Source organism: Zingiber officinale, chromosome 7A (assembly GCF_018446385.1).
Source record: "Zingiber officinale cultivar Zhangliang chromosome 7A, Zo_v1.1, whole genome shotgun sequence".
NCBI lineage: Eukaryota > Viridiplantae > Streptophyta > Magnoliopsida > Zingiberales > Zingiberaceae > Zingiber > Zingiber officinale.
In genome coordinates this window covers 142,737,039-142,762,037 of record NC_055998.1, presented here as the reverse complement: position 1 = coordinate 142,762,037, position 24,999 = coordinate 142,737,039, and the positions used below count along the sequence as shown (strand labels likewise).

The window sequence follows — 24,999 nt, the reverse complement described above, 5'->3', positions numbered from 1 at the left end:
TTTGGTGGAGCTTTTGGTGGCCGAAACCTAGAAGAAAGAAGAAGGTGCTTGGTGGTTCTCATCTCGGAAGATCGTTGCCCATACAACGTCCGAGGTTAGAAGAGGAATACGGTAGAAGATCAAGAGGTTATTTTTGCTTACAAAGAAAGGTATAACTAGTAATTATTTTCCGCATCATACTAGTTTTGTTTGTATAGTTATTTATGGAAATACCAAATACAAGAGGCATATGATTCTAGAGTTTTCGAAATAGTTTTTTTTTCGAGTTTGTGTTTTATTCTTTTTCGAATTTGTGATTCGATTGTTCTTTTTGGTTAACCTAGAGTTATTTAAGGAAATAAATATTAGCTTTCCTTAAAAGGTTTTGCCTAGGCGATGGTGGTTGCTCCCATATCCAAGAAGGTCATGTGCCTTGCCATGCAGTCCTATAAGCCAATTTTGGAAATTAATATTTATGAAATTTATAACTTAGGTAGATTTGAATCAATAGTGTTAAGTTCCGCTTGCGATTCAAATCTAAACCATTAAGAACCGATAAGTTAAATTTGGAATCAATGATGTTAAGTTCCGTCTGCGATTCCTAATTTAACTTCTAAAGAACACAATAGGTTATTTAAGGAAATGTTCGACACTTGTACAAAAAAAAATTTTGTATAGTGGAACCGGTACATTTTCCTAGGACTAACCAACAATAGTTATGCTCCAAATTGCATAAGGGTATTAACTGGTTTGCAATTGAACATATTGAACTTCTTAAGAACCTCTTTCACATAGCTTTCTTGTGAAATAGAAGTTTCATCCTCCATTTACTTTATCTAAATTCCCAAGCAATAAGTCATGAGTCTCATGTCACTCATCTAAAATTCATGACTCATGGCTATTTTGAATTCTACAATCATTTTTTGATTATTTCTTGTAAATATGAGATCATTCACATAAATGCAAATAAGTAAGAAACTCTGACCTTCTTCTTTCATCTAGAGTGCATACTCGTGAGTGCATCTCAAGAAATTATTTTCTTGTAAATACTTGTCAAGTTAATTGTTCCAAGTTCTTGGCGTCTATTTAAGACCATAAAGTGTCTTCTTTAGCTTCAATACCTTGTCTTTATGCCCTTTAACCACATATCCAATAGGTTACTCAACGTAAACATCTTCATTTAGATAACCATTGAGAAAGACAGATTTAACATCTAATTTGACAAATCTTCCAATGATTTTGAATGGCAAGGGGCATCAATAAGTGAATTGTCGCCAATTGATCTACCGGAGCAAATACTTCATCATAATCAATACCTTATTTTTGCTTGTAGTCTTTAACAACAAGCCGTGCTTTATAGCTTGCTACTTCTCCATTTGCATTCTTCTTTGTCTTGTATACCCATTTGACACCACTAGTCTCATGATCTTTTGGTATAGATACCAACTCCCAAGTATCATTCTTCACAATGCTTGCATTTCTTCTTCCATGGCTCCTCTCCATTTCTCATCCTCTTTTGCTTCTTCAAAGCTCAAAGGTTCATCATCTGCAAGTAAACAAAACAAATTCATTTCATCAATAGCATAAGTCTCATTGTAGATGTCATCAAGACTTCGATATTTTGGAGTCTTTCTCCTGAAGATGATCCTAGTGTGATTGATAACGCTAAACCCTATAACCTAGGTGCATGTGGAGTTGTTAGTGGAGCAAATTTCTCTTGGACTTCTTGTTCCACATCAAAGGAAGGAAATCATAAGACCTTTCTTCTTCCTTAGAGCTCCTACCGTATAATGCATCTTCATTAAATTCTACACCTCTACTGAATACAACTCTTCCTTGTGGATTGTATAATCTGTACTCCTTGGAATTTCAATCATATCCGATGAAAACAAGTTTCTGACTCCGATCATCTAACTTGGATCTTTCTTGTTCAATGACATGTGTAAATGCAATGGATCCATATACTCGTAGATATGATACAGTTGGCTTCCACCCACTCCATGCTTCTTGAAGTGTTTCATTCTTCAAGCTCTTTATAGAGATTGATTTGAAAGATATATAGAACATGCCACAGCTTGAGTACAAAACTCCTTAAGCATGTCTTTAGACTTTAACATACTCATTGTCATATTAAGTATTGTCATGTTCTTCCTTTCAGCAATTCTATTTTGCTGGGGTGATCTTGGAACTGTCAAAAGACGACGAATTCCATGCAACTCACAAAAGTTGTTAAATTCATTATATGTAAATTCACCATCCCTATCAGTTCTTAATGCTTGAATTTGATATCTACTTACTTTTTCAACAAAAGCTTTGAACTTTGTGAATGTATCAAATACCTCAGATTTTTGCTTCAAAAAATAAACTCATGTCTTTCTACTGAAATCATCAATAAAGAGCACAAAGCAATAGCTTTTATCGAGAGATTCAGGCTTGATAGGACCACAAACATAAGTATGGACAAGTTGAAGTGGTTTAGTTGCTCTTGAAATGAATTGCTTTAAAAAGCTCTTTCTTGGATGCTTACCTAGTAAGCATGCTTCACATAATTGATCAGAGTGATCAATTTTTGGAATCCCTTTCATCATCTTATGATATCCCAAAATTTGAGTCCATCAAAATTCAAATGGTCAAACCTCATATACCAAATCCATGATGGATCCTGGATATAATTCTTCAAGCACATAAGTCCACAATTCTTCAAGTCCAATAAGAACATCCTGTTCTTACACCTTAGCAACAAGATTAGAATATTGATCACGTAGCCAACGCATACAATCATTCATATGAATCTTTTATTTTTTTTCCAAAAGTTAACTAATACTTAAGATATTGCAAGTCAATTTTGGAACATAATAAACATCACAAGTACTTTATGACCACCATTCTTTGTTTCAAGAAGAATTGTACCGTTGCCTTCAATCTTCAACTTTGTGTTGTCTCCAAAGCTTACAAAACCTTTCTTGTTTGTATCAAGCTCCACAGATTTACTTTTGTCACACGTCATATGATTGCTAGCTCTATTATCAAGGTACCATGTGTTTGCTTTTCTAATAGAGTCCTCCTTAAGTGCAAGAAACAAAGATTGCTCTACATCATCTTCCTTGTTCTCCATTAGATTTACCTCTTCATCTTCCATGTTTGATTGACAATCCCAAGCATAATGTCCAAATTTGTGACAAGAATAACATTCAATTTGAGATTTATTTTCTTCTATCATCATACCTCACATAGTTACCTCTTCCTCTTGCTCTTCCTTGACCAAATGTTTGATTTCTTTTATCAAACTGAGAAGGTTGCTCATCTCTCCCTTGACCACGACCATGTACTAAACCTCAGCCTTTGCCTTATCCTTAGCCTCAACCTCTACTAGAAACACCTCCTTTGGTCTTCAAATTGGTCTTTGCTTGTAATACATGTTCATATTGTTCTTGCTTTCCATAGTTCATCCTTTCTTCCTAAGTGCATAATGATCTGTTTAATTCATCAACGGTCATGATCTCCAAATCTTTGGACTCTTCAATGGCAACAGCAACATGATTAAACTTTGTGCCAAGAGAGCGTAGTACCTTCTCAATTACTCGAATGGCAGACATGGTTTCTCCAAGTCTCTTCATTTGATTGACAAGTAAAAACTCATGTAAAGTAATTGGAGATATGTTCACTCTCCTTCATAAAGAGTGATTCAAACATAGCCCTTAGAGTTTGAAGTTGTGCCTTCTTCACCTTGTCTACTCTCATAATAGAGTTGCGAAGTGTCACTCACACTTTCTCTGATGTTGTCTCATTGGCTATTTTCTTGAACATATCTTCATACAAACCTTGATGGATGATGGTAAGAGGACCTTGATCTCTCTTTCTTTCTTTCTCCAAAGCATCCTTTTGGTTTTGAGGTAGAGTTGTTACATCTAAGGACTCTTCAAGACCATTTTCAACGATATCCCACACTCCTTGGGATCCAAGAATAGCCTTCATTCTAAGCGACCAATTTTCATAATTGAATTTGTTAAGTTAGGGGTATTGGAAAGAAAAGGATTTTGATGTCTGATACAACTTTGTTGGAAGACAGTGGACTCTCAAAAGCTTTCTAGGAAGAGAAGAGGAGTTGTAGTAGAATGACTTTGTATTGAAGAAATACTTGTCTTACAACTAGTATTTATACTACTCAATAGAAACTCCTAGACCATACATTATTAATTAGATACATGAACTTATTTTACATGAATTATAAGATTCATGTTTCCCTTGGTTCATGTACATATTGTTGGTCCCCGTGGTAGTTTTGATGTGATCAACCAAGTTGGTTAGGTCCTGCTGTGTTTGATCCCTGTGTCTGAGTGTGCAGGAGCTTAGGAGCACAGGAAGTCGAGCGGAAGACGCAGCTAGCGAGAAGGACGGCACAGGAAGGGAGCCGACGGGCTCGGTGCGTCCGAAGGACGAGAGAGCTACGGAAGAGTACTCCGGTGGGCGTGAAGAGCGTGCGTGGCGTTCGAGGGACGTTAAGCCGGACGGAAGGCTGCTCGAGGAGAAGGCCGGGAATTGAGTTCGGGTGAGCCCTATTCCGGTTGGTCGTAATCACCCAAAAGAACGGAGCTTCGGAAGCCAAAACGAAGAAGAAAAGGAGTCAAAAGAGGCTGGAAATTACTATAGCAGAAAGTTACTGTAGCAGAAGTTACTGTAGCTTGAATGCGCCTTAAACAAGCTTGAAGGCGCCTTAAACAAGCTTCAAGGCGCCTTCAAGCCTGTTCAAGGCGCCTTCAAGCCTGTTCAAGGCGCCTTGAACAGGCCAGTTTGACCGTTTGCGCTGCGGATAAAGTTTTATCCGCAGATCAAGTTGGAGGCGCCTTGAACCCTGTTGGAGGCGCCTTGGACTCTCGGGATAAGATTTCCAGGGCCTATATAAAGGCCCCTGGAGCTAGGAATTCAACAACAACTCAAGCAATCAATCTGTTAGCAATTCCTAAGCAACTAGTGAGCTTCAAAAGTGTAAAAGGCTTCTCCGCCTTCAGAGAAGGAGATTTTTCTTACTACGCTTTTCTACTGTCCTGGATTAACAACCTCCTTGGTTGTAACCAGATTAAATCTCTGAGTCTTTTCCATTCGTGTTTCTTTTTCTGTTTCATTAATTTAGTTGCTGATTTAAATTCTGAGTTGAAATCCGAGGAGAGTATAGTTTGTTTTTGTTTTCAGCAATTCACCCCCCTCTTGCCGGTCTCCGCTGCACCAACAAGTGGTATCAGAGCCTGATCGCCTCAAAAGGACTAACCGCCAACTGAAGCACTACGATCAAGACGATGGCCGGAGCGAACATCCATCCCCCGAAGTTCGACGGAGACTTCTCCACTTGGAAGCGCAAAATGGAGGTATTTTTTAAAACAGATTTTGATATTCTTATTACAATGAAATATAGTTTTGCAGCGCCGAAAGACAAAGAAGAAAACACATGGAACAAGAAGGAGCAAGCCGATTTCGTCGCCAACGGAAAGGCGGAGTTCCACCTGCTTAGCGTGCTGCCACCACAAGAAGTAAATCGGATCGGAAGCTACAACTCAGCGAAAGATCTCTGAGAAAAATTCCTGGAGCTACACGAAGGTACTTCCGAAGCGAAGCGCGACATCCTCCGGAACCAGTTAGCGAACCTCCGGATGAACCAAGGCGAGAAGGTAGTGCAACTCCAAGCAAGAATCAAGGAGCTAATAACGCAACTAACGAACCTTGGAGAAGAGGTAACCAACCGGGATTCCATCTGATACGCGCTCAATGCCTTCCCGAGAACTCCAGAGTGGGCCTCCTTAGTAGATGTGTACTACATCTCTAAGGACCTCGAGGTAAGTACGTTAGAACAATTATTTTCAACTTTTGAACTTCACGAATCTCGAGTTTCAGAACCCAACGGAGCAGAGAAGACAAGTCAGAACATTGCCTTAAAGGCAAAGATGAACAGTTCTGACTCCGAAGCCTCAGTCGACGAATCCGAAGCGGCACTACTGGTAAGACGCTTCAATAAGTTTTTTAGTACTAATAAATTTAAATCGCAGAGGCATCATCGAAAGAAGAGGACGGTTCGCTGCTACAACTGCAACGAAGAGGGACACATCAAAGATGACTGTCCAAAGCTAAAGAGAAAGGAGAAAGAAAAGGCAAAGCCAAAATACAAGAAACCAGAACCCTCCAAGCACAAGAATCTGAAGGCTACTTGGTCAGATTCGTCATCCTCCGAATCGGAAGTCGAAGAATTCTCGGGACTAGCACTGATGGCCAACCATCAGAAAGAAGAAACGTCCAGCTCAGAGATGAGCATCGATGAAGGGGGAGGAACATCAGAAGAAGAAAGCAGCAGTGAAGGGGGAGCGTCACTAGACCAGGTAAGTAAGGTACGCAATCTAACCCCAACTCAAACTTTCAAATTTATCAAGTCTCTTTCTAAAGAGTTAGATCAATTAGAAAAAGAGAATGCTGAACTAAAGTTGAACTTAGCAAGAGCATGCCCGTTAGAAATGTATGATCATCTAAAATCAGAAAATGAAAATTTAAAATTAGAAATTGAAAAATTGAAAAATGATGCATGCTTAAAAAAATTTCCAAAGTCAAAAATTAGAACTTATGGTAAATTAAATTGGTATATAAGGAAGCATCAAGGTCAACTTAGAAAAATACCAAGAAACTATGTACCCCCTAGATTTTTGAATAATCCTGTAGGAAGGAACCTCTATTGGGTTCCAAAATCTGTGCTTAATTAATTTTTCAAAAATTAAAAGCTTAAAGTGAGAGAATTAAACATTGAAATTCTTTATGGAAGCTTTGTCTAAGGAAGTGGTTATTGCTCCAATAACCAAGAAGGCCTAGTGCCTCGCCACGACCTGGAAGCTAAAATATTGGAAGAAAATGTTTAATTAACTTTTTTGAAAAAGCATTAAACTAGAATCAAATAATGCTTTAAAAGTTTTAAAATCTTTTTAAAATTCTAAAACGTCAGATTGTGAAAATTAAAAAAAAAAATTATTGATTTAGAAATTTTTTATTGACTTAGAAAATTTTTTCTGAAAATTCAAAAATTTGACTTAGAATTTCTTTTGGGAAAAATTCATTTTGACTTAGAATTTTTTTTAATAATTAATATTAAGATAGAAAATTTTTTCTGAAAATTAAAAAATTTGACTTAGAAATTTTTTTTAGAAAAATTCATTTTGACTGAGAAATTTTTTTTTCTTAGAAAATTTTTTTCTGAAAATTCAAAAATTTGACTTAGAGGATTATTTTTTTTGAATAACTTAGAAATTTTTTTGTAATTCATTTTTAACTTAGAATTTTTTTTAAAATTATATACATTTCACTTAACTTAAGTTATTTGTTTCATATTTTCTTAACCCCATTTTTGCTGTGATCAAAGGGGGAAGAGAAAAGTACAAGTTAAGAGGGAGTTAGAAAAAATTTAAAATTTCTGTTATTACTTTTATAAAAAGTGTTGCATTTTACTAATTGCAAAAATTATGCTTAACTTGTTAGTTTAGTAATTTTTTCTTTAAAATTACTCTTTATGTCTATGTTAACCCTAACTTGAACTTGGATTGATGCACATCAAAAAGGGGGAGATTGTTGGTCCCCGTGATAGTTTTGATGTGATCAACCAAGTTGGTTAGGTCCTGCTGTGTTTGATCCCTGTGTCTGAGTGTGCAGGAGCTTAGGAGCACAGGAAGTCGAGCGGAAGACGCAGCTAGCGAGAAGGACGGCACAGGAAGGGAGCCGACGGGCTCGGTGCGTCCGAAGGACGAGAGAGCTGCGGAAGAGTACTCCGGTGGGCGTGAAGAGCGTGCGTGGCGTTCGAGGGACGTTAAGCCGGACGGAAGGCTGCTCGAGGAGAAGGCCGGGAATTGGGTTCGGGTGAGCCCTATTCCGGTTGGTCGTAATCACCCAAAAGAACGAAGCTTCGGAAGCCAAAACGAAGAAGAAAAGGAGTCAAAAGAGGCTGGAAATTACTATAGCAGAAAGTTACTGTAGCAGAAGTTACTGTAACTTGAATGCGCCTTAAACAAGCTTGAAGGCGCCTTAAACAAGCTTCAAGGCGCCTTCAAGCCTGTTCAAGGCGCCTTGAACAGGCCAGTTTGACCGTTTGCGCTGCGGATAAAGTTTTATCCGCAGATCGAGTTGGAGGCGCCTTGAACCCTGTTGGAGGCGCCTTGGACTCTCGGGATAAGATTTCCAGGGCCTATATAAAGGCCCCTGGAGCTAGGAATTCAACAATAACTCAAGCAATCAATCTGTTAGAAATTCCTAAGCAACTAGTGAGCTTCAAAAGTGTAAAAGGCTTCTCCGCCTTCAGAGAAGGAGATTTTTCTTACTACGCTTTTCTACTGTCCTGGATTAACAACCTCCTTGGTTATAACCAGGTTAAATCTCTGAGTCTTTTCCATTCGTGTTTCTTTTTCTGTTTCATTAATTTAGTTGCTGATTTAAATTCTGAGTTGAAATCCGAGGAGGGTATAGTTTGTTTTTATTTTCAGCAATTCACCCCCCTCTTGCCGGTCTCCGCTGCACCAACACATATAATATTTATAGTTCATGTATTCAAGTTTAATTCAACGTCTAATAGAGGATTAATAATAAGAACCAAAAATAGGGTCACTTGCAGGGATTGATTACACCACTAAGGTATTCAAGGAAACAATGTTTAAATTAAATAAACCAAAATTGATTTGCTGGTATGTCTTTCTGATTAGGCAGAATCAGCCTCCACGCACTTGCAATATTAGACCTGAATTGAGAATTAAATTGTTGAATAGCAATAAGAATGTTGCTCTAGAGAAATGAGATAGTTGTAAAATCATCAATAAGTTGATTGCAGACACTGCAAGACACAAATGGGAATAAATTAACATGGACGATTAAAAGACTAACCTTTCCATTTCCACCTTGAAACTACGATCTCAAATTGGAAAGATCTCTTGACAACAAATATGTTTATAAATTTTCAGGCAAGCTTCTTATAGCCTACAACATAAAATGCAGAAGATCAAATCTCAAGTTTCAGCATGCTAAAGAAAACAATTGCAAATCAAGTATCTAACCAGAATATAATGCAACAATAGTTTCAGTATCAAGCAACGCAAGAGTAGGCTTTGCTATGCTGATAACAAAGGAGATAGTAGGTAGTTCCACGCGCAATAGACAGACCTGCAATAAATTATAGAACAAAAGTTGAGCAAGTTATCAAGTAAACGTAGGCATTGATGTAAAAGGAGGAGGATATAATGGTTCATCGTACCTGAAACTCCTGACACAAAAACACCTGCAAGTAATAATGATGGTAAAGGGTGTTTATCAAGAATAAGTCAAAGGTAGGATCAGCAGCTGATGTGGAAGTGAACGTTAAGGTGGACAATATCAGAGAACCTACGAGCCCATCAAAGTCAGCCGCACAGAAGTCAACGTCAACCGGCAATCGGGGCTTGAAGTGTCCGATCGGCCATGTAGCTTATAGGAGTGGATCGCTTGTCCGATCGACCATGTAGTTATAGGAGTGGATCGCTTATCCGGCCAAGATCATTACGGAAAAAACATCAGATGCTCACAACTGACCAAGTAAATTACATGCCGACCGAAGCACATGTCCCATCGGACAAGAAACAATCTGCCGAACTGAGGCTCTAGGGAGAAGAGTAGCTGAGATCAACAGGGCAGGGAATCCCGATCGAACGGCTCTCCCGCTCGGTCGAGCATCGGGATCCCCTCCCCCCCTCCCATATCTCGCAATATCCCTCTGGGAAATAATGCCGCTAACAACAAAGCATGGTCAATAGGTAAATCGTACGATGAAAACTTCGTCATATCAGGGATGTAAATGCCCTGTTAAAATATGATGTGTCTCTGACAAATCTTTTTATAAAATAATTGGGAAAATGTATCCGCATCTTGAGAAACGTGCACATCGCCTACTATAACACTATATAAAGGGAGATCCATGCACCGATAAAAATATGTGATAAATGTTATTTGTGCTGGTGCTCTCATTGCTACTAGATTATTTTGTCATCTTTTTACTGTTCTAGTAATTGATTTGAAAATCGGAGGGTCAACATCAAAGACTCTTTCCCTATCCCAAAACTAACGTTCCTTATATTACATATCGGAGTAGAGTCTCACACAGTCAACCAAGAAGCCACCTTCCTAGTAGTCTTCTTTATCATTTTCAGACAGAATCATTACTCATTGTGCAAGCTCTGGGACTATTTTGACATAATGAAATTTTAAAAGATTTTTTAAGAAAAAATGTCATTGTAGAGCAAATGATGCATCACACTAAGCATTGGAAGTTAATATAGTAAAACAGCTTCTAACGTTACTGAAGGCACTCCACTAATAGTTATTCTAGCAAAAACAAAGACACTGAGAAATTCTCAACTGGAGAACAAGGAGATTGTGACGATAATGGTCGCTAGTAGAGCTCGCTTTCCTTGTGAGTGTGGATTACGGCATCCGACTTTGGATAGGCACAACATGTAAGGACATAACCGTCGGATATCTGCGTTTCGTCAAGGAAGGATCCGTCGGACTGATCGACGCTGCCTGAGACGATTATGCCTGCACAGCTGGAGCAAGCTCCAGCTCGGCACGAGAAAGGCAGCTCCACACCTGCTGCCTCAGCAGCATCCAAAATGTACACATCGTCGTCGACTTCAAACTCGTGCTCCTCCCCTTGCGGACCGACAAGCTTGATCTTGTAGACAGCCATAGCCGATGCCCTGAAGCAGTTTGATGCCCTTAAGCGCGGTGCTTTTGAGACGCTCTTCAAGAACCCCAAAGAGGATGGGTTCTTGATCGTCGCCACAGAAAGTTGGCTCCTGTAGCTGCATTTAAGCATAGAGGAAGACACGAGTGTGGAAGTTGCCATTGAAAACCTGAAAATTTAAATCACATCTCAAATTTTACTTCCCATGAAAGAAGATGCAGAATTCAACAGCTGCATATCTAGAGGAATTGCGCCAAAAATTTAAATTTGTTCCTAAAAGAATCAACAATAAGCTTATCTTCTTGCCTAAATTGGGAGGAACACAATAGAAGAAAATACCACATCATGCCATTCACATCAAGAGCTTCGGCAGAAAGAAAAAATCTCGATTAGCTAATGGATTTTATCTCAAAAACTAGATATGCACCAATTTTTCAGTCGTTTAAATGGATTTTATCTCTTTAATGAAAGCTATGTTCTACTACATATCAACTAAATATAAAGCCACATCATGAAGGAAAGAGGTGAGGAAATTGAGATCCATCATCCAAATAACTAACTATAATTTGTACAAACTTGCTTCTCCAACTCTTAACCAATGATATCTTAACCTATCAATGTAGCACTTAAGACTTTAGCTGGCCTACTCCTTTATCTGTTCATCGAACACTATGTAAGATTACACTGTCAAAAAAGCATGCCCCTAAATACCATCGAAAATGAATTCACATCATGAAGGCACGAGGCGAGAAAGATATGAATTCATCACCCAAAAAGAGTATAACTTACGTAGAATTGCCTCTCCAACTGTTAGCGTATGATGTATATCTAAGTCTTAACCTATCAATATGGCACTTAAGATTACTCATCCTCCTCCTTTATCTCTTCATTGAACGCTATGTAAGACTGCATACTACATATTCACTAAATACGAACATGTCATGAAGGAAAGAGAAGACCAAGAAGATGAGAGATCCCTTCATCCAAAATGACTAAATTGGGTAGAATTGCCCACTCATCTGTTAACCTATGATATCTTAATCTATCAATGAGGCACTTAAGAGATCAGGAAATTGACTTGAATCGCCTCGTTTAACTAACAGGAAAGAGAGTATGATTGCTAGCTATGCGTTGCTAGTTACTTTTAACCTTTACTGGCGTTGTAAATCAGCAATCAGAAATGATGCCGGCACCATTGTCGTAAGAGGAAGCAACCAGGAAATTAAACGCTAACAATTGAGTAACCATTACCACCTAAACAGCAGCAGTAAAACTACACAGGTTCTTCAGTGCAACCCACATCAACAGCAACAAGAGAAAAAAAAAAAAAAGAGGATAACCATTTAGAGCCTGAGAATGAGCACTAGAACTGCACAGTTGCTTCTATGTTAAACTAACATCAATTACTGCAATCCACATCAAAACAACGAGAAAACTGGTACAATGCGACCAAAAAATGATCTTTCAAGAATTTAGGACCAGAGAATGAGCATTTAGAACGGATTAATCAGTAAAACCTAAAAAGAAAATGCATCGAAATCAGTTCCCGTGCGGAAGGGAGATATTTTGAAAACTAAGCTAAAGAAAAGAGATCGAGTACCGAAGAGATGAGGCGGCGAAGGCTGAACAGATGGAAGAATCGACACTGCTATTGTGAGCGAAAACGCCGAGTGAGCGAGAGGGACGAAGAAGAAGCCGATAGAAATAGAGGGTCAGGCCGATAGGCTCTTAACCAATTAGCATAGAGAATCACGCCGTGACCCATTTCATGAAATGCATCGTTTTAACCAGTTGCTTTAAGATTCTCACCGGACACATGTTGTGCGGTGAAGATTAATCCATATTTTAGATAATTTTAAATTCATTTGAAATAAACCAATCAAAATATATATATTACTGATTAATATAACTGAATTTTCTGTTCTTTCAGACTGATCAAACAAATGACTAACTGTAAGATAGCTTCTGTTCTTTTATACTGATTGATATCCGAAAAACATTCAGCTAAAAAGTCCGATCTTGAGACGGCAAGCTCGAACTCGGGCATACGAAGAGTTAGAAGATGCGATAGGGTTTCCCCATTGTGCTCTTCAGATACAAGCATCGGACCTGTGAACACAGCAAAGCAAAAGAGAAGGTTAAAACTAGATCATGTTAGCAAGCATACAAAAAGAGTTGGAACGAACTGCACATTAAAAGATGATTTTCATTGCAACCTCATGTCAATAAGGTCAAATTTTTACGCAGCAGATTTATGTATAATTCGCCTGAAGAGATGCGTCATAGCTAATTTTACAAAACTAACGGTTCAACTGCACGACAGCGACAAAAGCTAGTCAGGGAATTCTTGTTACTGAAAATCTCGAGAGAGAGAGAGGTGTCTTCTCTAAGGTTCACTAGAGTCAGATATATTTCATGGGCATAGTGAGTGTAAAATTCAGCACTACATAAACAAAAAGTAGTTACTAAATTCTAGTGTTGTTGTTTCTAGGAAGGGTTTAAAATGCAAGGGTGGTCAAAGAGTAGAGAGAACTCACATTTTGCCAGTTCTTCTTCAACAACGACACGAGTAAATTCACGCTCATTTGCACGTTCTGAAAAATCTGCTTTTCCTCCATGGCAACATTGCCGACAGCGACACCCATGCAAAGGACCTTCTTGAGTTGGAATTTCACCATTGCCTTCGTCTCATTGACTTTAGACTCCAAAGTCTCTTGGTGAGAAACCAATGTGGGAAACTTCCCTGCAAAAGAATAAATAACAGATATTAATGTAACAAAAATAAGAATAACCAAAAAAAATGAATACATATCCCATTGTTGCAACCTTCAAACTATGAAAAAAATAGATGAAGGGGAATGAGGAGGAAACAAGTATAGATTTAGTAACTAAGAATTCATCAACTTGCTACAAATGGTCATTAACAAATCAAATGCTATGTGTTTCCATGTGATCATGGATTGGCATCATGTCAATAGAACCAAAGTATCATCCCCACAAAAGAAGTTTCTTTTCAATATGCATTGTGATAAATAAAGCATTTGAAATGAAAATAGTTTCAGTCAGGTTTAAATATATAATACCTGTTCAACTAGCACTTTTATTTTTTTTAATACAGAAGGATGATGTGTAGTATCATTAATTTTCTTGTAGAAGCATAGAAAAGAGACAAAAAGAAGAAGAATTGTTCTTCTGAAAAACATCAGCCATTGAGAATTATAGTTTTCCTATCACAAACCAACAGGTCTTAAAAAGAAAGATTACTTGCCTGCCTTATTAAGACCAGGACCAAGAAGACGAGGAATCTGCTTAATGATAGCTTCTGATGCAAGGAAAGCATGGTACTTCTTAGCAAGCTTCTTCACAAGCTTCTTATTTTTGTTCATCTTTTTCAAACTTTCAACATCCATGTAATCAAGTCCTATCTTCTCTGCCTGGAAGTGACAAAAATATTACAGAAAATTGAATGAAAGATGAAGACAAATATAAAGTAGCAACCGAATGTGCTCTCAAAAGTCAATCCCTACAACACAAATTTTGAATGTGCAAATTCAAATGGAGAATATATTTCCAATGCATACAAATCACTACTATTCCTCGTTGACACTTTGAACATCCAACTGCAGAAAGCTATATGTTGGAAAAGTTTTCCAGTTAAATATATGCATAAAATAATACATACGCAACTGAAGTTAACTGCAGTTATTTTGCCAGATGACAGATGTTAAGGATCTGAACAGTGGACAAAAATAAAACATCCAGCATCACATCCAATATGAATTATAATTCTATTATAATGGTATTTAAAGACAATATAAAATTTTTAAGCATGGTGTTTAGCCAATCTACAGAGAGAAATAAGTAATAGGATCTAGAGGGGACAGTATAACAAAATATTCCAATATGAATACCTCCTCAATATGTTGTGCGTCACCCAACATGCAAACTTTCATTTTAGGGCGTGGAATATGCGGAAGCTTCACTGAGCCACTGAATCGCTTATCCTTTTGAGGATCATAATTTTTCAAACCAATTTGTAACTCAATTGTTTCAGTGAAGTTGCGCTTCTTCTCTCGAGAATCACCAACCACCTGAGAGATAGCTTCCCTAAGAACATCACTCTGCAATTTGCTGTGGTAACAAACATTCATGAAAAAAAGTTATTCCAACATAAAAAATAAAAAATTTGATGAACTTAAGCCCACTCAAAACTTAAAGAAATGTATACAAAAGTGAAGAATCAGTGATTCGCAACCCATTACCCCAGTGAGACATAGAATGTAAATAGATTAAACAAACTGGGAATTTTTAAGATTATTGAAAATACCTAAAAAAGCAATCAAACATGAAGAACAATTGTCTAATAGAAAAGATGTCCTTCCATCTTATCTTCTGTATTCCAAAGCGTAATAAAGGGAATAAAATGTCTCTTTATATAGATAATCATATATGTATACATAGTGGTGCATGATAAAAGTGCCATCTCTAGAAAGGAATCCGATAATACTTTTAGTGGCTCACGATATATGTGATTAGACACACAACCTCCAACAATTTAAAATTAAACATCTAAAGATAACTAAATCGAAGCTTCAAACTACCTCATTTTTCACGTGAACGCCTTCCTTCTTTCGGCCGACCCTTCAACAAATACAAAGAAGAGATGAACTCCTCCATAAAAAAAAACAAATTTTTATACAAAAAATGCAACAAAAAGGAACATGAAAATCGGAACATTGGACAGCTAACTAAACAACAGAGCTTGTTCGAGAATGGATTGGAGAAACAAGCATCGCCAAAGGTACGAATCACTTGGAAGACGTACCTCGAGGAAGAAGGTAGAACGAGATCGCCGCCGAATTGCTTCTGGGAGCGCGCGCGAGAGTATAAAATAAACTAACGAAGACGCGAGTCCCGTGTACACCCTAGAATTTCCCCTGCCGAGCACCGACTACCGTCGGATTCAAATCCAACGGGCATATTCCCATTTGAACTCGGACTGGGCCTTGAGTTGGCCGAAATATTGCAGAAAGATAGACAATCCTTAAAAAGCCCTTCCATCTTTGCAATTTATCGAAAACATCCCAAAAAGGGCACTATGTCTACAATGGTTAAGAAGCCATTTTTTAACATAAAAAATGTAAGATATATGTGTATTATTATTTATTTAAATTAAAATAAAATAAAATAATTTATTCAACTCATAAACAACATAGGGTTTTCATTCCATGGTTGACCGCAAGCCTCCCTTTATAAAAAAACAAGAGCAAATAAATTAAATGATTGATCTAATTATTAATGTAATTAACATTTGATGAGTTAAATATTGGAGTAGAAGTGTAGAACTCAATTATTGGAATAGTATGATTGCTCTTCATCCAACATTATGGCTTTCCTCAATGATTTATCATGATTTAATTATCCTTTGAAGTTCTAATTGTGTTTGCAATAAAATGCTATTTTTTGCCCCCTTTTTTGTGCTCTTTGTTGCCTTGTCGAAAGCATGGCATAATGATTGTGTTCATGTTGTCTTATTTAACAAGAATATTTATTAACTTTGTCAATATTTTTTGAGAGTTAGGGACCAATGTCTTAACATTCATTTCATAAATTTTTTTATTTTTTGTTTAAAGAAAAGATAGAATATAAAGTGTTCGACATCGATGCGCGATAATTTAGCATAGTCGAGTTAACATAAGTAGGCACATAAAGTTAATCCCAAGTTCTTCTCGACTAAGTACATTTTCATTCGCTATCTCCGGTATATGTTTTTAATATTTATATAATTTAATAAACTTTAAGGGTCAAAATGAAATTTCCCCTATACCTAATTAATAGTTTATGGAGCAAGTGGTTTTGTGTGGAAGCTGCATCAAATCCACATCTCCTTCCACCTAATGCATCGAATTAAGTTAATTAATTACTTTAATTAGTCTGCCCTAAACAACATTGCTGCTGCTTGTATTTAATTAACAAGGGCGCATTTTACATTTAGATGGATGTTGACTTATGAACAAATAATTAGGGATAATCTCAAATAAATCTAGGCTTAATTCTTAATTATTAGATGAGTGGGACAGCCAGTTGGCTCATTTATACATAATATTGATATTGTTTTTCACTTCGGCACTTCTATTTTGAGTAATACTACAATAGGGTCACGACTAACAAAAAAACTCCAAGTATAATGATGGCAATACTTGTCTATGGGACAAAACTAGAAATTTCATATTGTAGGGTAAAAATATCTTGCCTAACTTAAGAACCAAGATGATCTTTTGAACAAGGCTTATTAAGTTCTCTTTTATTTTAGATCAAACAAGATATGATGTTTTGAATGTATGAAATTTAAGTATAATAACACATTAACACTAAACATAACAAATTCATTATTAAATAAGAGATGATGAATTACTTTTAACTTAAAGTTTTAAGTATTTAGAATAGTCTTTGCAATAAGATGAAACGGGTTATAAAGATATTTTATGTAGGATAATTAATAGGGAGAAGAACAATCGATCGTTTGGGATAGGAATGAATGCATCTCTAGAGTTGAAGGAAAAGTTTCAAAATATCTTCATTGATATGAGACTTTTTAGGTAGAATCCAAAAACAAATTCACATATAAAAAAGATAAAAAAAAATATATATATCAGGAAGAATCGAGAGTAAGAGTATAAACGAACTGAATTAATTTTGACTCGATCTAAAGTTCAATTTGAATGACTAAAATTTCGATCCAAATTAAATTTAATTATAATTTGAAATGATTTAAATTTGAATTTTGTTCAAGTTATTCAAATCTTAACTTGAGCGTATAAATTAAAAGTAATGTAAAAGTAATAAGAGTTTTGATTCATATTTCATAAATAATCGAACAAAATATCATGGATTCGGACTAAAACAATGTCAAATATGTTTGTTTATGAAAAATATACATATTCAAAGAAGAGAAGTAGAAAAAACTCCATTAATAATAATAAAATAGAATAAAATTTATATAGAAAGATCACCTAATGACTTTATCTATTAGTGGAATTAAAATTTTATTGTCGTTGTTGAAGTACAGCCCCTAAAAATCCCTCTTTTTTTGGTTCTTGGCGATGAAAGTCTCACTCACTGTTTTTTCTTTTGCCTTTAAACTTATTCTTCTCTCATTTGTCCAAATTCAGAAGCTCCAAAAACTCGTCCGTTTTCAGTTTTTCTTAATCTTTTTTCCTTCTCCTTGCAATTCTCTCTCTCTTTTTTATATTTCTCAAGGTCCAATGGGGTCGAGCAGTCGGTCACAGAGGACTCACTGCCTCCTCCTGCCAAAGCCCTGCTCAATCTCAACACCTCCATGAACGACCTCAGAGACCTGCAACTCGCGTGGTATCTACCTTCTTCCTCCTGATCTCTTCAACACTGATGCATGTGAAGAAGAAGAAGAAGAAGAAGACGACGACGACTAAGAAGGATGGCAAATAATCAAAATCACAGAGCCAGCGCAACTGCTCATCTTGCTGCCCCTGGACCTTCATCTCAAGCTATAGCCAGATTCTTGTATATTTTTTATTTCACCTTTTTCCGCTCAAACTTTTTGAATAGATCAGCACTACCGCACTATCAATCGATCATCTTGTTTTCTTATATATATATATATATATACATACACACACACAAATCTATCCACAAAGCTTCCATATATTTTTCTTAATTTCCTTTTTCGCGAACAGTGATGATGAAGGGGGAGGAGGTTCATACTTTGGGGAGCTGGAGGAGGCCCTCGTGCAGCTAAGGGAGAGCAGCAGCGCCGGAGACAGAAACTGTAAGAACATATTTGTTTTGATTCGATTCGATTAATTCTGATCCGATGTCTTTCCTGTTCTTGTTTGTTGCAGGCGCAGCCACGCTCGAGATCTTCCCTTCCTGGCCAACCAGAGTAAGACCCTTTGTTGGGTTTGAGAAGAAGATAGAGACTTGCAGGAGCAGTTCCGACTCCGCCGCCGCCGGCAGCGGCGGCGCCGCCTTCATGGCTGCAGCGACAGCAGGAACAACGACAAGTGAAAGCTCTCGGCCTTCATCTCTAGACAAGGTACCGTACCACTGTTCGATTGTTCCGTGGTCGTCCCCAAATCTCTCTTGTCGATTTCTGAAATTTTTCAAATGGTTTGGGTTTTTTCAGAAAAATAATATGACCGGTTCAATGACAGGGAAAGGTGGAAAGAAACTCGATGCCAAGGTTCTTAATCCATCATCATTAATTTCTTAATTAAACTTTTCTTTCTCCACTAAATTAAACAAAGTGTGGAATATTATTCTTCCACGAAAGCTGCTTTAGCGATTAATTAAACATATTAAAGATACTTGCGAGATTTAAATTTGCCTAATTTTGATTTTTTTAATTAATTAATTAGACTCTGAGGCGTTTGGCTCAAAATAGAGAGGCAGCGAAGAAGAGCAGACTGAGAAAAAAGGTGATTTTTGTGTTTTTACAAAAAGCTACTAGTAATTTGGAATAATTGTTTGGTTGATCCATCTCAAGGCTTATGTGCAACAATTGGAGTCGAGTAGGATTAGGCTTCAGCAGCTTGAGCAAGAACTCCAAAGAGCTAAATCACAGGTGTTAAGATGCTTAATCAGATGGTTTAATTAATAATCCAGTGGATTAGTTAGTTTTTGATTGAGTAAATTTTGATTTGTTGATGCTAATTAGGGGCTCATGGTGGGGGTAGGAGGGAGTGCAAATGGAGCTGTTAGTTCAGGTAATAAAAATCACATAAAGATTTTTCACTTTGCTCCTAATCTATGATTCTATTAGCTTCTCTTTGTGTAAATATCTTAAATTTGAGATTTACGACAATAAAAAAACCATTACTATTAAGAAGTTTTTATAATAATAACAATCAAATTTTCTCTTATTAGATAGGGATAAATTTTTTATCTTATATTATCATTTATATTTAAATAAATTTATCTTATTTTATTATTATTAATTTTTTTTTTCAATATTCATCTTCCTCATTTAATACGTAAATTTATAAAATTTATATTTCATAAGTATAATATTTTTAAAATTATCTTTTGACTTTGTCTTTAATATTTTTATTTTTTATCAAATTCATACTTATATATATCTGCACAACTATTTTAAATGAGACTAGATCTTATGGTTGACAAAAAAATTGACTAGGGGATGATCCACTCCTAATTATGGTCGTATTGTAATTGTAATCCAACCGTAATTGGTTGGGATCTCTTTATGGATTCACCGTCCCCAACAAGTTATAGTCTGAGTTAGAGCAGCTGGCCGGAGGCCACCACCTACTCAGCGCTCGACAACTTGGACACTTGCGCACTTATGGTGGCCTTCAACCGTCCACTCTAATTCAAACTATAACTTAATAGGGATGGTGAATCCATGAAAGGATCGCAACTAATTGCGACCGGATCACAATTACGATTCACCTGCAATTGGGAGTGGACCATCCCCTGATCTATTTTTTTTTGGACCAGGAGATTTTTTCTCATCTTAAACATTCTAATCTCTATAAGAACATCCACGGTAAGATTGGATATTTCTACTAATTATTATTTGTGGTCTCATATCCACAACATCGCTCAAATATCTTATTCCTTAAATATCTCAAATTTTACTATTAAATATCTCATAAACTAAATATTTATGAGGTTCACCTATTAAATATCTCACTATTAAATATTTCAAATCCTATCATTAAATATATATTTTTTATTCTTTTGGTTAAAAAAATAAAAAAGAGAGATAAATCATGCTAACTCTATGTGATGATTTTAAATCTTCTTCATAATATCCTCTTAATATTTAAAATTAAAAATATTTAGAGAAATATTCTTTCAAAATATCCTTTATTATAGATGATGAATTTAGTGTTTACCATAGCTAAATTTGGATGAAATTATAAATAATTAAGGGTAAACTTTTAAAAAATAATACCGTTTATTTTTTGTTTTACTACATCATATATCATTTTCCCTATTTTTTCTCTCTCCTTATAATATTTAAGGAATGTAATTAATTTATTAAATTTAGAAAAATATTATTTATAAATGCAAAATTTAATTGATATATCAAATTTAAGTAATGGATTTTTTTTAGCTATCATATCTAAAATTTAAAATAAAATTTTTAGATAAAATAATTGATAATTTAATTTCCATTTAACACTTGTGGGTGTCTTGGGAAATCGATTTTTTTATATTTTTTAAAAATACTAAAATAAAGAGTAATTTTAAAATAATATTTAATTTATTTTTTATGTATTAAAAATAAATTCATGGTCTAGTCTGGTGCAGGAGCTGCCATGTTCGACGTGGAATACGCCCGGTGGCTGGACGACAACTGCAAGCACATCGCCGGCCTCCGCGCCGCCCTCCATTCTCGCCTCCCCGACGGCAACCTCAGCACCATCCTCGACGACTGCATCGCCAACTACGACCACCTCTTCCGCCTCAAAGCCATCACCGTCAACTCCGACGTCTTCCACCTTCTCAACGGCGCCTGGATGACTCCGGCCGAGCGCTGCTTCCTCTGGATCGGCGGATTCAGGCCCTCCGACCTCCTCAAGGTCCTCATCCCTCAGCTGGACCCATTGACGGAGCAGCAACTGGTGGGGATGTGCAATCTCAAGCAGTCGTCGCACCAGGCGGAGGAGGCGCTGTCGCAGGGCCTCCTCCAGCTCCATTGCTCCCTCATCGACACCGTCGCCGGCGGCGCCGCCTCTCTCAGCACGGACACCTCCACCGTCGACGTCGGAAACTACATGAACCAGATGGTCGTTGCGCTCGACAAGCTCACTAATCTCGAAGGATTCGTCCGCCAAGTAAGAATATATAAGATTAATGCCTGGCCGGCCGATCGACTTTCCGATCATCTGATTTTTTTCCCCCCCGGTGGTGACTACTAATTGACCTGCACGTGCAGGCCGACAACTTGAGACAGCAGATGATCCACCAGTTGCGCCGGACTCTGACCGTCCGGCAAGCGGCGAGATGCTTCCTGGCGATCGGCGAATACTACACCCGCCTTCGCGCCCTGAGCTCGCTCTGGGCTTCTCGGCCGCCTCAGCAGTAAGTTGAAGGTTGAAGACGGCCATCGATGAGCTTAATTTCTTACTCTAATAATTCTTTACTTCCAAGTTCGATCGCCTAATTAATTAATTAATTAAATAATTAATCCTTTATATTGATCGATCGTAGGGACTCGGTGATCGGAGCCTCTACGCCGCCCCTGCAGACTCTTCATCAACCGGAGCGGCCGGTTCATTTTTCACCCTACTGAGAAATTAAAATCGAAATGTTATTTATGTGATCGAAAGTATAATTATGTATTATCGTGCTTGACCATGAGCAACAGTTTGCAAAAACATTTTTAGCTGTATATATGTAAATGTTTTAAGCCCCAAATAAATGCCATAAAAACAAACTTAATCTATTAAATATAATAAATCAAGTTTTTATAATTAATTTGATAAAATCGAAATAGCCGATGTACAATCAAATCCATCAATCACGTGTGATGGAGATTAGCAATTGACTAATGACTTCTACTTTAATTTAATCAATTAAATTAATATCTTAAATTCAAAATTAAATAGTACCTCATTAATATTTGCACAAACAAATTATTTATTTATTTTTTTATGATAAGATATGAAATAAGAGTGCTTCAATTGGAAAAGAGTATTTTTTTTTTAATTTATATCGTATATTAAATTTATACCGATTAATTTTGGAGATCATTAATCGCATCCCATCAAAATTTCCTCGCCATGTATTGTTTTTAGTTTACGCCGTGTATTTTTTTAAAGTTTTGGTAAATTTTTATTAATTAACACTAAAATATTTGACCTTCCAATTCTAGGAGGATTTCTATCCACCGACTGCGACAGGAAACAGGAGTGAACGTTGTTAAAGTGGACGTAGAGAAAGAAACGACCAATCAAAATTTCGCGTTTCATGTGCGGTGTGTTAGAGCATCAATTGCCATCAGCATAGGTAGAACAAATACGTCATTGACGACCTATCGGCGGCGTCGTCGTCTCCTCCTCCGCCGAAGAAGAATCCCGTGATGGGGCAGGAAGGCAAGACGACGCCGGCGAGAGACCTCCCCGGCCCCGCCCGCTCCAGGCTTACCCGTCGCCGACAGATCCGCAAGACGTTCAACAACCTTAAGATCACCGTCCTCTGCGGTGTCGTCACCATTCTCGTCCTCCGCGGCACCGTTGGCATCGGGAGCCTCATCGGCGCCGGCGGAGGCTCTGAGGCCTCCGAAGGCTCCGACAAGAAGGTTGTCGAGGACATCGACCGCATCCTTCGCGAGATCCGTTCGGACTCCGACCCGGACGAGGGCGACCAGATCCCGTTCGGATTTAATTCCGCTGCCGCCGCTCTCAACTATACCTCTTCCGACGTCCTCGCCGCCGTTGCCAACTACACCCTCGGCTCCAAGATCTCCGACTGGGACGAGCAGCGGCGGCGGTGGCTGACCGAGAACCCAGGGTTCCCGAACCGGATCGCTACCGGCAAGCCGAGAACCTTACTTGTCACTGGATCGCCGCCCAACCCCTGCGACAACGCCATTGGCGACCATTACCTTCTGAAGGGCACCAAGAACAAGATCGATTATTGCCGCATCCATGGGATCGAGATCGTCTACAATATGGCGCATCTAGACCAGGAGCTCGCAGGGTACTGGGCGAAGCTCCCGCTGATCCGCCGTCTGATGCTCGCGCACCCGGAGTTGGAGTGGATCTGGTGGATGGACAGCGACGCTCTCTTTACCGACATGGCCTTCGAGATTCCTCTCGACCGATATGCTTCTCACAATCTCGTTATCCATGGCTATCCCGATCTCCTCTTTGAGAAAAATTCCTGGATTGCCCTCAACACCGGCAGCTTTCTGCTGCGCAATTGCCAGTGGAGTCTCGATTTGCTTGATGCGTGGGCGCCGATGGGGCCAAAAGGCCCGATTCGAGATGAAGCCGGAAAGATACTGACTGCCAAACTGCAGGGTCGGCCGGCGTTCGAGGCCGACGATCAATCGGCGCTCATTTACTTACTGCTATCGCAGAAGAATCGGTGGGTAGACAAGGTTTACATCGAAAACTCCTATTACCTTCATGGATTCTGGACTGGATTGGTGGAGAAATTTGAGGAAATGATGGAGAAGCATCATCCCGGACTAGGGGACGAGAGGTGGCCATTCGTCACTCATTTTGTTGGCTGCAAGCCTTGTGGTAGCTATGGTGACTACCCTGTGGAGAGATGCTTGAAAAACATGGAGAGAGCTTTCAATTTTGCAGATAACCAAGTGCTCAGAATGTATGGGTTTTCTCATGGAAACCTGACCACCCACAAGATTAAGAGGACTAAGAAGCAGACAGAAAAGCCATTGGAATTCTTGAATCAGCTTAATCCTGAAGCTAAGATAGAAACCAAAGGGTGAGACAGACAGGCCATCTATGGGACTAATGGACTATTGTTCTACAAAATCTCAGGTCTGCCATGTTTTTTCTGGTTCCATTTGATGTTGTAGCTTCTTCTTGTAGCCTGAGTTCCAGCCTTAGATCAGATTTTTCTGCATCTTAAGGTAAATTGAACTTTTAAAATTCGAGTTTATTTAGAGTTTTTATCAAGGGAAGGAAGGTTTCTTTTGTAATACCTCAATATGTTTTATTTTACATCCTGTAATGATGATGAACATGTTTCAATGACAATTGTCCTCAAAAAATGATTTATAACTTAATACCTGTATATATTTATCAACTAATGATGAATAATTGTGTGATATGTTTATCGGAAGTATAAGAATTGGTTTTTCAATCTCTTAATGCCAAAGGGTGGTGATTTGTCTGGACAACTTTGGTCTGCTGTGGAATCCTTTCTCTTACCTATTAGTCTTGTCTGATATGGAGCTGTGTGTGCTTCACCAAGACAATATTCCTGTCTATTCCCTTTTAGGCACACTATGTTTTGCCCTTTCCATGGTCTTGTAAAACTGGACCATTGTGTTCGCTTTTGTCTTCAGCAGCTTCTGGTTCATGTGCATTTTTAAGAGAGATTGCAAATTGGCCCCAGATTAACCCTACTTCACTCTTGATTCATGATGTATAATACTCGATGAAGGAAAATACAGCTATATGTACAGCTCATCTTTGAATCTCTTAGAATTTGGCTATACAATCTCTCAAACATACCTAACAATTACATGTATTCGAGAAAATTTTATTTTAAGAACAATCTCTTGCCCAGATGAACCATATGATGAGCAAGGT

At 37.8% G+C, this 24,999-nt stretch overlaps 5 protein-coding genes across 7 annotated transcripts; 2 read left to right on the top strand and 3 right to left on the bottom strand.

The window, feature by feature from the left end:
* Positions 1-1,442: 1,442 nt before the first annotated feature.
* Positions 1,443-3,118, bottom strand: LOC121999812. Its single transcript, XM_042554443.1, has 4 exons — positions 2,852-3,118; positions 2,616-2,699; positions 2,099-2,330; positions 1,443-1,525 (listed from the first exon to the last, which is right to left on the bottom strand). Exons 1-4 carry the CDS (start codon positions 3,116-3,118, stop codon positions 1,443-1,445), a joined length of 666 nt encoding a protein of 221 aa, XP_042410377.1.
* A 5,829-nt stretch (positions 3,119-8,947) lies between these two features.
* On the bottom strand, positions 8,948-10,867 carry LOC121999810 (ferredoxin-3, chloroplastic-like). Its single transcript, XM_042554442.1, has 4 exons — positions 10,448-10,867; positions 9,242-9,265; positions 9,045-9,150; positions 8,948-8,967 (listed from the first exon to the last, which is right to left on the bottom strand). The coding sequence occupies exons 1-4, from the start codon at positions 10,865-10,867 to the stop codon at positions 8,948-8,950; spliced, it is 570 nt and encodes a 189-aa protein (XP_042410376.1).
* On the bottom strand, positions 10,206-15,667 carry LOC122003080 (60S ribosomal protein L10a). The gene is made up of 7 exons (XM_042558519.1): positions 15,531-15,667; positions 15,307-15,346; positions 14,617-14,836; positions 13,974-14,139; positions 13,243-13,448; positions 12,306-12,814; positions 10,206-10,874 (listed from the first exon to the last, which is right to left on the bottom strand). Exons 2-6 carry the CDS (start codon positions 15,309-15,311, stop codon positions 12,761-12,763), a joined length of 651 nt encoding a protein of 216 aa, XP_042414453.1. The 5' UTR covers positions 15,312-15,346; positions 15,531-15,667; the 3' UTR covers positions 10,206-10,874; positions 12,306-12,760.
* A 2,131-nt stretch (positions 15,668-17,798) lies between these two features.
* LOC122003079 (transcription factor TGA2.2-like) lies at positions 17,799-22,105 on the top strand. Of its 3 annotated transcripts, none has more exons than XM_042558516.1 (10): positions 17,801-18,247; positions 18,421-18,512; positions 18,586-18,779; positions 18,870-18,926; positions 19,102-19,161; positions 19,230-19,307; positions 19,401-19,449; positions 21,020-21,546; positions 21,648-21,793; positions 21,923-22,105. In XM_042558516.1, exons 1-10 carry the CDS (start codon positions 18,162-18,164, stop codon positions 22,002-22,004), a joined length of 1,371 nt encoding a protein of 456 aa, XP_042414450.1. In that variant the 5' UTR covers positions 17,801-18,161; the 3' UTR covers positions 22,005-22,105. The 3 variants fall into 3 exon arrangements, with proteins under 3 accessions (XP_042414452.1, XP_042414450.1, XP_042414451.1); XM_042558517.1 differs by having other exon boundaries at positions 17,803-18,247; positions 21,648-21,804; XM_042558518.1 differs by lacking the exon at positions 21,923-22,105 and having other exon boundaries at positions 17,799-18,247; positions 21,010-21,546; positions 21,648-21,789.
* Positions 22,106-22,680: 575 nt separating this feature from the next.
* LOC122003078 (probable glycosyltransferase 2) lies at positions 22,681-24,441 on the top strand. The gene has a single exon (XM_042558515.1). It carries the CDS (start codon positions 22,794-22,796, stop codon positions 24,168-24,170), a length of 1,377 nt encoding a protein of 458 aa, XP_042414449.1. The 5' UTR covers positions 22,681-22,793; the 3' UTR covers positions 24,171-24,441.
* Positions 24,442-24,999: the final 558 nt, after the last annotated feature.

Excerpts from the sequence above, each read along its gene's own strand:
- LOC121999810 (XM_042554442.1), bottom strand. The coding sequence starts at position 10,867 with ATGGCAACTTCCACACTCGTGTCTTCCTCTATGCTTAAATGCAGCTAC. Across the intron at positions 9,266-10,447 it reads CCTATCCAAAGTCGGATGCC|GTGTTTTTGTGTCAGGAGTT; the intron begins GTAATCCACACT and ends TATTACTTGCAG. Across the intron at positions 8,968-9,044 it reads TATTGTTGCATTATATTCTG|GCTATAAGAAGCTTGCCTGA; the intron begins GTTAGATACTTG and ends TTTATGTTGTAG.
- LOC122003080 (XM_042558519.1), bottom strand. Across the intron at positions 14,140-14,616 it reads ACGCACAACATATTGAGGAG|GCAGAGAAGATAGGACTTGA; the intron begins GTATTCATATTG and ends TGTCACTTCCAG. Across the intron at positions 13,449-13,973 it reads TCCTGGTCTTAATAAGGCAG|GGAAGTTTCCCACATTGGTT; the intron begins GCAAGTAATCTT and ends ATTCTTTTGCAG.
- LOC121999812 (XM_042554443.1), bottom strand. The coding sequence starts at position 3,118 with ATGGAAGATGAAGAGGTAAATCTAATGGAGAACAAGGAAGATGATGTA. Across the intron at positions 2,700-2,851 it reads CAAAGAATGGTGGTCATAAA|GATGTTCTTATTGGACTTGA; the intron begins GTACTTGTGATG and ends GTGTAAGAACAG. Across the intron at positions 2,331-2,615 it reads TCATGGATTTGGTATATGAG|CAAAAATCTGAGGTATTTGA; the intron begins GTTTGACCATTT and ends TATTTTTTGAAG.
- LOC122003079 (XM_042558516.1), top strand. The coding sequence starts at position 18,162 with ATGGCAAATAATCAAAATCACAGAGCCAGCGCAACTGCTCATCTTGCT. Across the intron at positions 18,780-18,869 it reads GGCCTTCATCTCTAGACAAG|AAAAATAATATGACCGGTTC; the intron begins GTACCGTACCAC and ends GGGTTTTTTCAG. Across the intron at positions 21,547-21,647 it reads TCGAAGGATTCGTCCGCCAA|GCCGACAACTTGAGACAGCA; the intron begins GTAAGAATATAT and ends CTGCACGTGCAG.
- LOC122003078 (XM_042558515.1), top strand. The coding sequence starts at position 22,794 with ATGGGGCAGGAAGGCAAGACGACGCCGGCGAGAGACCTCCCCGGCCCC.